Consider the following 12950-nt stretch of genomic DNA (forward strand, 5'->3'; position numbering starts at 1 on the left):
CATCCTCCTCCTTCTCCTCCTTCTTCTTTATTTCTTCTTCTTCCCCTCCTCCTCCTCTTTCTTCTCCTCTTTCATATTCTCCCTGCCTTAATTTCCCCAACAATGACATAATTAGCCCATTTAGCTCGAAAATGCCATAATAACCTCAAAATGGCATAAAAACCTTGGTTAGCTCATTAATATTATATACTTAGCTTGTTTTCCTATAAAATGGGATAATTAGCCCATTTAGCTCCAAAAATACATAGTTAGCTAATTTAGCTCCAAGAAGAGGAGAAGAAATAGGAAAAATGAAAAGAAAGAAGAAGAAGAAGAAGAGAAGAAGGAGAAGGAGGAGGAGGAGAAGGCCAAGGACCTTCTAGTCCTTCTACTCCTCCTCCTTCTCCTCCTTCTTATTTATTTCTTCTTCTTCTTATCCTCCTCCTCTTTCTTCTCCTCTTTCATATTCTCCTTGCCTTAATTTCCCCAACAATGACATAATTAGCCAATTTAGCTCCTAAAAGACATTATAAGCTCAAAATGGCATACGAACCTTGGTTAGCTCATTAATATTATATACTTAGCTTGTTTTCCTCTATAATGACATAATTAGCCCATTTAGCTCCAAAAAGACATAGTTAGCTAATTTAGCTCCAAGAAGAGGAGAAGATGAGAAATGAAAAGAAGGAAGAAGAAGAAGAAGAAGAAGAAGAGAAGAAGAAGAAGAGAAGGAGAAGGAGAAGAAGAAGGAGAAGGAGAAGAAGAAGAAGGAGGAGGAGAAGAAGAGAAGAAGATGGAGAAGAAGGAGAAGAAGGAGAAGGAGCCCTCCTTCTTCTCCTTCTTCTTCTCTCCTCCTTCTCCTCCTTCTTCTTCTCTTCTTCTTTTTTCTTCTTCTCCTCCTCCTCCTCCTTCCCCTCCTCCTCCTCCTCCTCCTTCTTGTTTTTCTTCTCCTTGTTCTCTTCTTGCTTCTTCTCTTTCTTCTTCAATTTACCTTATCTGTCATATATATGTTCTTGTTCTTCTTCTTCTGACTTTCTTATTCCCATTTTGCAGATTGGATGTTCTACATGCATGGAAGCTGGCATTGGAGTGCTTTAGTTTCCGTTTTTATTTGAGTTGATGAACAATGTGGAACTATATGTATATGTATATATGTATGAACAATATATGTGCAATTATATGTATGTATATATGGATGAAACTTTGTATGTGTTGGTTCTTTTTATATATGGGATGTACGTTGATGAACAAATGGCATTGATGACCTATTTATATGTATATCATATATGTGTTGTGACCTATTTATCATACATGTGCTATGAATTATATGTATATGTGCTGTGAAATAGAAAAAATAAACAAAAATGTGACAATATAGGCTCTTTGCCGTCTGCCAGCCATCAGCTGACCGACGGCAAAGGTGACACGTGGTGCCCAGCTGTGCAACCTGGGCAGTAGCAGCTGGCCATATAGTATCTTTGCCGTCAGCTTCCAAGGGGCAGACGATAAAGAAGAGGGCACAGAGGAGGGGGAGGAGGAGGTGGAGGCTGACGGCAAAGAAGAGGGGGAGGCAGACGACACAGAAGAGGGGGGAGGCAGACGGCAAAGAAGACGGCACAGAGGAGGGGGGAGGAGGGGGAGGCAGACGACAAAGAAGAGGGGGAGGCAGACGGCACAGAAGAGGGGATGCATACGGCAAAGCCTCCGTTAGCCCCTAACGGAGGCAACGCCTGTCGGCTGCCGTCTCGACCACTTTGCTGACAGCTCCTATGAAAATCTGACGGCAAAGCTCTTTGCCGTCCGCTTCGGTGAGACAGACGGCAAAGAAGCTACAATGTCGTCGTAGGCTGACGCAGAAATTTTGCCGGCGGTGAGATTCTTTGCCGTCTGTGATATTCTCTTTGCCGTCCGTGATATGCTCTTTGCCGTCTGTGATATTCTCTTTGTCGTCCATGATATGATCTTTGCTGTCTGTGATAGCAGACGACAAAGAAGCTAATTCCTGTAGTGCATGGCCCATGCTTCCCAGGCTCCTTCTTGGCAGGCTGAAATCTTCCATAGCTCGAGACGGCTTCGGGCTCTTTTGAACAGTTCGGATAGTTCAGCCATCCCTTGTGGCGGCACTTGGTCCGGCCATAAAGCTCGGATCATATTCTGCATGGCTTTTCGAGCTCGCTCATGAACAGCGGAAAGCTCTTGTAGCAAATCCCCCCCTCCTGAAGGAATCGGTTTCTGTCGGGACACCCTGTCAAGAGACCTTTTCAGAAACAAAGAACGACGAAAGTTATTTAGTATACCATCATCACACAATGATTTTTCAAACAAACAAGTTAGAGATTTTTACTTACAATATAAACCGCTCTTTAAATGTTGATTCTCTTTGTTGCTATGTGCCAGTTGAGCTTTTAACGCTTCAATCTCTTTGGACTGATTTTTCTTCTCCTCCTTGAGCTTGTTGTTTTCTTCGCGGCATCTTGCCAATACGCGATGACCGGCTTCAAGCTGGGATTCAGCGGAACTTTGAGAATCACGAGCCGAGTCTTAATCCTTCTGCATATGGCTTATAGATTCGCTTGCTATATCAAAAAAAACCTCTCATTAATAAGTGGCCCTATGTAATTCGCCACACCATCAATCAAATTACCCTTACCATGAGCTTCCATGGTAAAAAAATTCACATCCTCGAGCTCTGCTCTGCTTGCTTGGACTTCGGTTTTGATTCGTTGCACATCCCTAGACAATTTGTTATTCTCCTGCTTCAAACCCAGGAAAAGCAAAATCAACGGTTAGGTCGAGCCTTAACACGGCCGTTCCAACCAAATTAATGCTCGGGGGCAACTAGGACTGAACTTTGGTTCAATTACCAAAATGCCATGTAGTTTGGCCGACGTATGCAAGGCCACTTCTTTGAGGTTGTTCTGCGCAGCACCAAGATAGGCATCGGTCGAGTTTAGAGCATTAAACTCTTGCTCGGAGAAGATGGGGTGTTGTAAGGACTCCTTGCGCTGCCGATGATTCATGACGCTCTCAAATTCAGAGTTCGTCGCTGAAATGTCCTCGGCAGGGTCGCGCGTCGAGCAAGTGTTCGGAGCCCGATCATTGGTTGGATACTGTAGGTTGGGCTGGCTTTCCAAAACCTTGGCCATGTTTTCAAACAAAGAGTGTCGCGCTCGTTTTCTACGACTATCGGCAAAGGGGTTGTAAATATACCCAAGAAATTGTTGTTCTCATAAAGACAAATGGTGGGTACGTGTACCTGGCTGAAGGGATGGTCGAGGTTTTGCCTGCCACCTCCTGTTCAGGAACGTGTTCCTCAGTCAACGTAACCCCGGCCGGGGGAACACGGGACATTTTTCGGCACGCGTTCGAGCGACATTTCAAAACAGTCCCGCGATGAGTGGCCACCTTCCGCTTGCTTGCCAAAGATGGGAGGGACTTGGAGTTATCGGCCAGAAGGGCCACCACTTGTCCATCAAGGCTCTCCTGGTAAGATACCCCATCCTCAAAGATAATGGAAATTTCCAGATCCGCATGAAATTGAGGGACGTGGTCACAAGCAAAGTTCTCTGGCTGGGGAGCAGAGCATTTCACTGTCTCGATCCAACACCTCCAATCCTACAAGCAAAGGATATAAGGGTTTACGTCTATCGATAACGTGATTGAACGAGATGACTAAAAAGGTGTCCATACTTACTCACAGAACAGGGTTATACGACGCAAAGCCTTCCCTGAAGGCGAGATGGGCAAAATCTTCCTTCTCCCCCTTGAAAAGATGAGTCAGAATAACTGTTAAGGCTTCCCGGGTGTACGGTCGTTGCTGCTTGGAGTGTGTTGAGTCATTCGCCCCGCTGTAATTCCACAATGGGTGTATGCGCTACTGAAGCAGTTGGACGCACCTGTTGATTACAGTGGCCATCACTTGTACGATGGTCAGACCACCGTTAGCCAACAGTTTTACCTAGGCGACTAGGCACTTCACTTCCAAGCTCTCCTCTTCGGATGTACTCTTCGAATGCCAACAAAATCATTTCTTCAAAGGAGTCATAGAGTACTCGGTAAGGCCTTGCCGAACTGGCTCAAATAAATGAACATCGTTGATATAAACCACTCCTAAGACCATTCATCGGTCTCCTCACTCGGTGTACCGACTGGGTATCTGGTGGATGCTATACGCCACACCCTGGCCCCGCCTACTTCCCGAATGGATGTTCCACCAGTCCGGGGGACAACGCAGAAGTATTTTCTCCACAAATCGAAGTGAGGTTCGCAGCCTAGAAACATCTCGCACAAGGCTATAAAGCTTGAGATGTGGAGAATTGAACCTGAGGTCAGATTATGGAGCTGCAACCCGTAAAACTCTAGCAGACCCCTCAAAAATGGGTGAATGGGAAATCCCAACCCGTGTAGCAGGAAAGAAGTGAAACAGATCCTTTCGCCTCTTTGCGGGGCGGGGGATTTTTTTGCAAGGGCTTCGTCCTTGAAGGCGGTTAGGCCGACGCGCATGGGCGCGGGATCAGACGAGGGAAGATACCGTTGGACTTCGAGGTCTCGCAACCGAAGCTGGGAGACTGAGCAACTGGTCCAATCTCCTGGTTGAGGGCCAAAGGGACAAGAAGAGGAGCCTGCCATGGAGCTAAATGCTGGGACTCTAGGGTTTCTTGGCAGCGCTTATGGAGGGGGAGTGGCGATAAAGCCTTAGACCTAAATCCTCGTTTATTTATAAGAGAGGTCGCCTCCGCCCATGTCTTTAAGGGACGGTTCCGTTGAATTGTAGGGACGTGTGTTTACTTTAATGTGTGCGGTGTTCAATGATTATAATTAAAATATCGAAGGCGTGATTAAAAGTTATGGGTCCCATGTCGCTTCAGTATTCATGGATTCACCAAAGACGAGTTCGTCATGTTACAAATCGGGGGAGGAACTCGCCCTTCAAGCCGACTACCAGGGACGCATGGAGCCGCCGAAGACTATACACGATGGCATTGAAGGCAAGTTCGGGGGCAACTCAGGGAGTCTTGGATTAAGGGGTCCTTAGGGAGCGGGCTTATGGGTCGTATCATCGAAGCCCGGATAATCATCGACCTCGTACGCAGGAAGGAAGGCTCCAAAGACTGGCGTGGGCTCCAAGCTTGTAAAGACTAGGTCGGTCATCCACCCCCGACTATAGTAGATAACTTGTAAACCCTAGGGCCCCTCGTGTCTATATAAACCAGAGACCCCTATCCATGTAGAGGAGGTTGAATCATCTAGGGTTTAGCATATACAATCTCGAGGTAGATCTACTCTGTAATCATCTTCATCAATATAATCAAGCATGACGTATGGTGTTACCTCCATATGAGGGCTCAAACCTGGGTAAACCAATGCCCCCCTTCTTCCTACAACCCATCGATCCAAGGTCCACAGTTCGGGACCCCCTACCTGAGATGTGACGGTTTTGACACCGACACCCCTTAATCCAGAACTCCCTCACCCCCCCCCCCCTCAAGCTTTCCAAGACTAATGCGCATTTCTGATGAGAGGAGAAGCCCAGCTTGTCGAGGGGCATCCTCTTTGCACTCAAAGTATGGGTCATATGCTACCACTCCGTGTCTTATATGATTGAACACATGTCTCGCCAAATGGAAGCAGCGGCGAAATTGATGTGGTTTGTAGAGCGGGCCATTCTCAAGGTAACCGGCATATAGTAGGGTGTGGCCGCTCTCCCTATTGTAGTTGAAGGCCGGGACATGACCCGAGATTGACCCCTGAACCGAGGTTGTTCCCTATCGATGTGGTCATTTACGCCAATGCCGCCATCACAATCCCTTCGTTATTTGAGGACGAATCATCTGATGAACAAATGAAGTTTTGGAAAAAATTAGCATCCCCACTATCCATGGTACCTTATGAGCAACGTGTCGAACACATTGCGGTCATCGTGGAGACGCGGCTCGAAAGAGTGCTTCGAGTTCCTGCAGGAAGGTTTGGCGTTGGCAGATGGCGCCCTGCAGCTATGCAGCACCTACCAAAAGGTGTTGGGGTCAATGAGCATCCTTGGCGGACATAGCTTCTCTCACACCGGATGCACGCGACAAACAACCACCATCGCCGGCAAAAAACTCGTACGAAACGTTGGCGTGAGGCGGTTATGGTATGGAGTGGTCGTGCTTTTACGGTGGTTGGACAGGAAAGCGAGGAGGCGATCGAGAAACTGGAAGCCAACGGGTGGGGCGGGGGAAGAGAAAAGGGTGTTGTGTCCCCGACGGATGGGTCACATGAGGACAAGGGTGTGCGTTCCGTTTCGATGCAAACACGGTTAAATTTGAACCAAAAATATATCAAAATCGAAGAAACAATGGATGTTTACCTGTTTGCTTCCGTGCGTTGTGTTTTGTTTTATGTCTATTTAGGGCTCCTTTGATACAAAGGAATTTCATTGGATTTTTGGAGGATTTGGATCCTTAGGATTTTTCTTCTACGATGGTCGTTTGATTCGTAGGATTGAAATCTTTTGGAATTTTTTCATAGGATCCGTTTGTACTACATTTTGGAGAAAAATTTCCATCCACTCAAACCTTTTTATTGAATTCCTTTGTTTTTCCTGTGCTATCAAACACACTTCTAAATCCTGTAGTGTAGAAAAGGACATGTCACTCTATTACTACGTTTTTTCTATTCCTGCATTTTGAAAACCCTTAACCTTAAACGGACACGATCTGATCTGGAGTTGCCCTTAATCGTTCTCTCTATCACAACATGTAGCTTTTTCATGGAAGCCCTTTCGTAGCTATATCAATTTTGAACCCAAAACGAGCGAGTAGGACCATAATCTTGGGTCGGAAACGAGAGCAAAATATAGTAATTATTATTCTTGAAAAAGTAAGCTCTGACCGTAGCACCACCCATGCTAGCAGACCAAGCATGCAACTGCTCCTCGTGTCTATATGACACAAGCAACGTTGCACAGAAAATGAAGCGGCTAGGTAGCAGCACATGGCCGGGTCAAGCCGGGCATGATGGCTGTGCCCGGCCCAGAGCCGTCTGACAGGCACTAGTGGGAGCAAAATCCTTTTAGTTTTCTCAATCAAAAAGATAGGTAAAATAACGGCGAGCGGTAGGCAGGTGGTGTGGACGGTCGTGTGGACCGAGCGGCTCTTGACCGCTCTCCGCCCGGTCCCTTCGGCGCCCGTCCGTCGTTCACCTCAGGGTTTCACCCCACCCGTCGTCGTCCAGACGTCCAGTCCACCCACCGTGCGAGCGACGCTCCGGCTCCGGTCCGATCCCGGCAGAGGCCGAAGAGGCGAGGTACACCATGGGCATGAACATGAGCATGTGCATGTCAAGTCACCATCGGCCGGTGGTCTTGGCCGCCTCGTAGACCGCGAACCGTGACACAGTCGTCGCCTCACCCCTGTGTTTATTCCCGCCTGCAGGTTGCGTCATCACACGCGGCCTACTCTGTCTAGTCATGCGCCGATGCCGATGCCGATGCCGATGTAGTCATGTACGGGCGTGCGCGGATGCGCCGATGCCGGCGGGGACAGGCAGGGAAGTCATCGGCCAGCCGAGCCGTCCCTCCGTCCGTCCGTCCGGGCGCAGCGCCGTGTTCGCCGGTGGGCGGTGCACGGGCGCCGGACGCTGCCGCAGCAGCCAGCGGCGGCGTCCCCCCTCCCTCCCTGTTCCTGTTCCTGTTTGTCCCCTGCGCTGCGCAGGGCGGGCCGGTCGTACGCCGGGCCTGCGGTGGATCGATCGCACGCACGCACGGAGCTGCGTAGGTGGGCAGCCACTGTTGACCGTGACGCACGCGCTAGCTGTCTGTCTGGTAGCATAAACGCGATCCATCCGTGGGCCGGACCCGGGATACGGCTCGAATCGAATAGCTCGCCCGTTCCGTTCCGTCCCGTCCCGTAGCCAGAGTTCATAGACAGATAGATGTAGAGATATTCGGCGCCGTCCACGAACTAACCATATATCTATCTATACATACACAGGATCCCATCAGCCACGGGCTAAATCTGTGGAGCATTTAATAGATCGTCGAGATTTGGCGCCGGGGAGCGGCGAGGCTACAATTGGAATGAATCTGCGCGGTGTCAGGGGGAGCTCATCATCGGCACCACGCAAACAGCGAAACCGGACAAAGCGAACCCGGGCTGAAGCCTGAACTTCTGCCACCCACCCTCTCTCTCTCTCTCGCAAAACGGTGCGTGTAAATGGCCCCTACCCGTGCCCCTGGCCCTGCCGGCATTTATTTGGCGCGGAAAACTATGAGAGCGATCGACCAGAGCCATGAAAGAGAGGAACGAGGACGAGGGACCGAGCGAGCGAGCGAGCATGCAGGTGCAGTGCTGCTGCTGCAGCCTGAACTTTTCTCTCCTCTCGGCGCTGAAAAGCCCCTTAACTTTTGGGCTGGGTACGTTAACGTTTGGGTCGAAATTATACGCGTCCGTCCAGGATCAGGGCCCCCTGTGCTGTGCTGTGCTGCGCGCGAGAGGAGGAGGAGGGATCATCATCATGATCATAGCCCAGCCCCAGCCCCAGCCCCAGCGTGGGGAGGGGACGGGAGGGGAGAGGAGAGGAGAGGGCAACGCAACTTGGGCGAGAAAGAGAGAGGACGGGAGCGAGAGGGGGCATCATTGCATTGCAGTGGAACAGAGTTATTCCCTGCCAAGCCATGGGAGAACATGATTCCAGCCAAGCCAAGGGAAAGAGAGAGCCGCTCTCTTGCTCACATAGTCACATGTTGCTACTCCCCCCGTCCCCGCTCCCCTACTCCTCCTAATCTACGCTGTGGAAGCAATCATCCATGCATCCATCCCTGCATCCTTGCTTGCTTAATCCACCGCTCTGTCAAATCAGCTTAAATTCCCTAGCTAGTAGTAGTATTCCGATCCGTAGCAGAGAGAGAGAGAGATTCACGGATGGATGTGGAGGGTTAGAAAAGAAAGCGGGATAATCTCGACTTTGCATCTGGCTTTCGGTTCACCGGCCTGGCCGGGCCTATGATTAGATGGATTGTAATCACTGTCATCGCGTCAACCGATGTGGAAGCTAGTAATCATCTCTAGGGTTAGCAGTAGGAGTGTTATTATCCTCCTCAAAAGTTGCATCCTTATGACAGAATTTTCTTTCTGATTAACAACAACACTTGTCACGTCAAATTATCAGACTTCCACAGACACATACATGATCACAAATTATTTCCTTGAGAGTAAAATATGCGCGTAATCACGCAATAATTCCACAATACACATCATTTTTAGTCTGAAGCCCAGACTTCTAGCTTTAAGACCACAACAAGCTAATGAACAACACTTGAAGTGGGTATTATTGCCCATTGATTGGCCCGGGATGGACCCTGTAGAGAGGCAATCGTAGTAGTAGTAGGTCGGGGACGAGCTCATAATGTTCAGGTAGAGTACATGTAGGCGGAGGGTCAGGGGAGGACGGAGGTCAAGTGCGGAGGAGCATGGCATGGAGCCTACTCCTTGTTTAATTGCAGGCACTAATAACGACCCGCACACATGGCGTCGCCCGCCGTACGTATCCAAACCAAAATCCCTGCCTCCATCAAGTGCAGGGATCAAATCCGGCGCCCCACTCGGCCCGGATTTAATACGAACCCATGGACAGAAGCAAGAGAAAAAAAAAAGTACCCGCCCTTCTACGGCCGCAATCAAGTGCAGGCAAGGAGGGGACACATGCAACAACTTGTCACCGCCAGTGCCAATCCCCCCCTCTCCCTCTCTCCCTCTACATCGTCGTCGTCCTCGTCGCAACGCCAAACCTCGACACCTAGCAACAAAAAGAAAGATCGCCTCGATAAACCTCTCCTCTTCATCTTCATCAGTGACGAAGAAGATCGCGGCGGATTAAGACGACGACGACGACGACGGTGGATCACATCACATCACATGCGGTGATCTTTCTTTAATGCCTAGCCTAGCCTACGACGGTCAGCTCCGGGGAGGTACGGTTGTTGGTCTCCTCCTCCTCCTCCTCGCGATTAATCAAATCCGGGGTTTGTTCCCGGCCTCGCCCTTGCATCATGTGGAGTGGTTAGCGTAGCGCAGCTACAAATCCAAAGCAGTGCTGCTACGGCGAGACCTAGAAAGAGAAAGAGCGACCTTTCTCTCCCTAGGATATGAGCTTTCTCATCTTGTCTCCGTCTTTTTGGAGGCTTTTCGCTGGTTTTTGTACCAGAAAATGACTTGTTTGGCAGTTTTGATGAGTTACGGTTGGGGCCGCTGCAACTACACCTCCTCTTCTTCCACCCTTCTTTATGACAGACTGCCGGAAAACCTCCTCTCCTCGCCGGAGCAAGAAGCCCGGCCGGCCGGTGGCTTGCTCTCGCGCAATGACGCTCGTGGATAAACCGGTTATTAGCGATGATATGATACTCATACTCGGTCGCGCACACCGTGCCGATCATCAACATACATAAAGGCACACGAAATCAATGTCTGTAATTGCACCATCACTCCATCTCTCCTTGCACATGTGTACTACAATGTAGATATACCTAAGAGACAAGGGAATCAAAGATGGATGATGTTTTAAATGTACAAAGGCCGATGGTGACGGAGATACTACTACTCGAAGCGATCAACAAGTAACAAAAGGTATAATGCTAGTAATTAAAAGGCTAACCAGACATTTGTTGTTTGTGATGCATGGTGGCGGGCAGCAAATTAATCAGAGAGCGGCAAGCATGCACCTTTCTCTTTCTCTTTCTCTTTACTACTCGGATGTACAAAGCCATGGGTCTAGGCCCTCGCCGCGGCCGCTCCGGGAGCCGCCGTCGGGTGTCATGTCGGTGCTGGCCGCGGCGGACGACGACGACGCGACGGTGTGTGGCGGGTAGTTTAGCTTGCAGCTGCCGTGGCCGCCGCCGCCGCTCCCGGACGCGCCGGCCCGGACCACGCCCGACAGCTCGTCGCCGCCCTGGTGGACGTCGCTTCTTTGTTGTTGGTGCATGTGCATCCCCTCGGAGACCATCATCCCGCCGTGGCTGAGCCCCATGCTGCCGCTGCCGGCTCCAGGCATGAACTCCGACGGCGATTGCTCGTGCAGCCTCGGTGCACCATGCGACAGGCCGCCGAACATGTGCTGCGACGAAGGCTGCGTGGAGCCGAGGAGGTTCTGGAAGGACAGGTAGTTGCTGCTGTGGTCCTGCATCCGCAGAAGCGCCGACGACGTCAGCTGGAAGTCATCGCCGGCGACGCCGCGCTGATTGGCAGACGCTGTTGTGGTGGCGGCGGCCGTGGCCGCCGCCCTGGCATTGGCATTGGCGATGCCCATGTTCGACGACGGTCCAGGAGGTGTTGACGAGGACGGCGACGTGAAGGGTGCGAAAGGCGAGGTTGCCGTCTGGAGCTTCTGCGCGAAAGGGCGGAGGAGGTACGGCGGCAGCGAGGAGGCTGGATCGCCGGCTGCACCCGCGGCGGAGCGGAGGGCGGAGGACGAGAAGATGTGGTCGAAGCGGGAGTTGAAAGACGCACCGGGGCCTCCTGCGCCGGCAGCGAAGGGCGGATTAGGGATGCCGGTGAACTCCTGCACCATGGCGCGGAAGTTGGAGGTGTCGGTGGTGAGCACCGTGGTGGGTGCACGCCGCGACGCGCGCGCCCGCTTCCGCGACCCCCTGGGCGGCGCCGCCGCAGCCGCAGCAGACGGATCAGGCGCCTGATGCGCGCTCGCGCCCATGCCGGCGTCGGGCGGCGCGACACGCGTCGACGAGGAGGCCGGCCCCGCCATGAACTGCGCCGACCAGGACGCCTGCTGCTGCTGGTGGTGGTGCTGCTGGTGCTGGAGCTGCTGCTGTTGCTGCTGTGGCGAGGCGGAGGTGAAATCCTGCAGGCCGTAGAGCGATCCGTGCATCGAGAAGGCCCCGGCCGACGAGGGCGAGGGCGTGGGGCGGAGCAGCGCGGAGAGCGGCGAGGAGTCGACGCCGCCTCCCCGCGAGTCGAAGTCGTCGTCGCCGCCGCTGGACGACTGGAGGCTGCCGCTGTTGCCGGAGTCCATGGCGGCCGACAGGAGCAGTCCTTCTCCCTCCCTCCCGCACGCGCTGCCGCTGGTGCAACCCTCCAAGAAAGCGAGGCCAACTACCACCACCAAACCGCTCACTGACCACAAGTGGCTAAAAAGAGCGGATCTTCCATTCCGCAAGCGCCCAGCCCTGACTGCGCGCGTGATCCAGCCGGAAGATCGAAGGTGGAGGGAGGAGAGAAGAGAAGAGAAGCTTTGGTGTGAACTGGCGGCGTGGTATAAAAGGGGGCGGGGGCGGGGGAGCGGGCTGCTGGTGCTGATTCGGCGCACGTTCCACCCACCCCCGACGCGAGGAAGGAGGAAGGGGACGGAGGTTTGTTGCTGTGTGTGTGTGGGAATGCGACTCGGCTGGCTCTGCGCGTCTGTGCGGTGTTGGTTTGGTGAACTACATTGTTCCGCGTCCATAATTAGTCACCGGGAAAAAGGAAAACCTGCGTGCGCCGCAGCTGACGCACGCTCGACACTTGCCCGCAGCGAGCGATCTAGAGGTTTTGTCTCCACGAAACTAATACTCTCTTCATAACTAGGGCCTCTCAAAAGGTAAGAATAACAAAAACCATAAGAATAGAGTTTCTGGCGGAGCTCCTGCGTAGATTTATGTCGTCTCCTTGGTGTGACGAGGTTAATGTTTCTTGTCGTGTGATGAGATCTGGTGTCATATGCTTTATATCTGTTCAAAGACTCAAAGACGATGAATGTCGGTGTTAAAACCGGCTAATTTCGAGTAAGGGGTCCGAATTGCGAATCTATGGTTGAGGGATAACAAGAGACAATGAAGAGGTGTTTTACGCAAGTTCGGACCCTCTTGATTGAGATAAAACCATATGTCCTACTCTTGTTGTTATTGATGGAATAGTAGAGAGTACATAGTTGATCTACTCCGAGATCGGATGTTGTGGTCTAAACCCTAACCGTGATGAGCTTGATCTCTCCTATGAACTCGA

General features: G+C 51.5%; 1 protein-coding gene across 1 annotated transcript; it reads right to left on the reverse strand.

The window, feature by feature from the left end:
• Positions 1–10406: 10406 nt before the first annotated feature.
• LOC123398676 (nuclear pore complex protein NUP62-like) lies at positions 10407–12530 on the reverse strand. Its single transcript, XM_045093123.1, has one exon. The coding sequence runs from the start codon at positions 12409–12411 to the stop codon at positions 10702–10704; it is 1710 nt and encodes a 569-aa protein (XP_044949058.1). The 5' UTR covers positions 12412–12530; the 3' UTR covers positions 10407–10701.
• Positions 12531–12950: the final 420 nt, after the last annotated feature.

The sequence above is a fragment of the Hordeum vulgare genome, chromosome 5H, assembly GCF_904849725.1.
Source record: "Hordeum vulgare subsp. vulgare chromosome 5H, MorexV3_pseudomolecules_assembly, whole genome shotgun sequence".
Lineage (NCBI taxonomy): Eukaryota > Viridiplantae > Streptophyta > Magnoliopsida > Poales > Poaceae > Hordeum > Hordeum vulgare.

What these genes read in the sequence shown, in the direction of transcription:
- LOC123398676 (XM_045093123.1), bottom strand. Translation starts at nt 12,411, where the DNA reads ATGGACGCGGAACAATGTAGTTCACCAAACCAACACCGCACAGACGCG.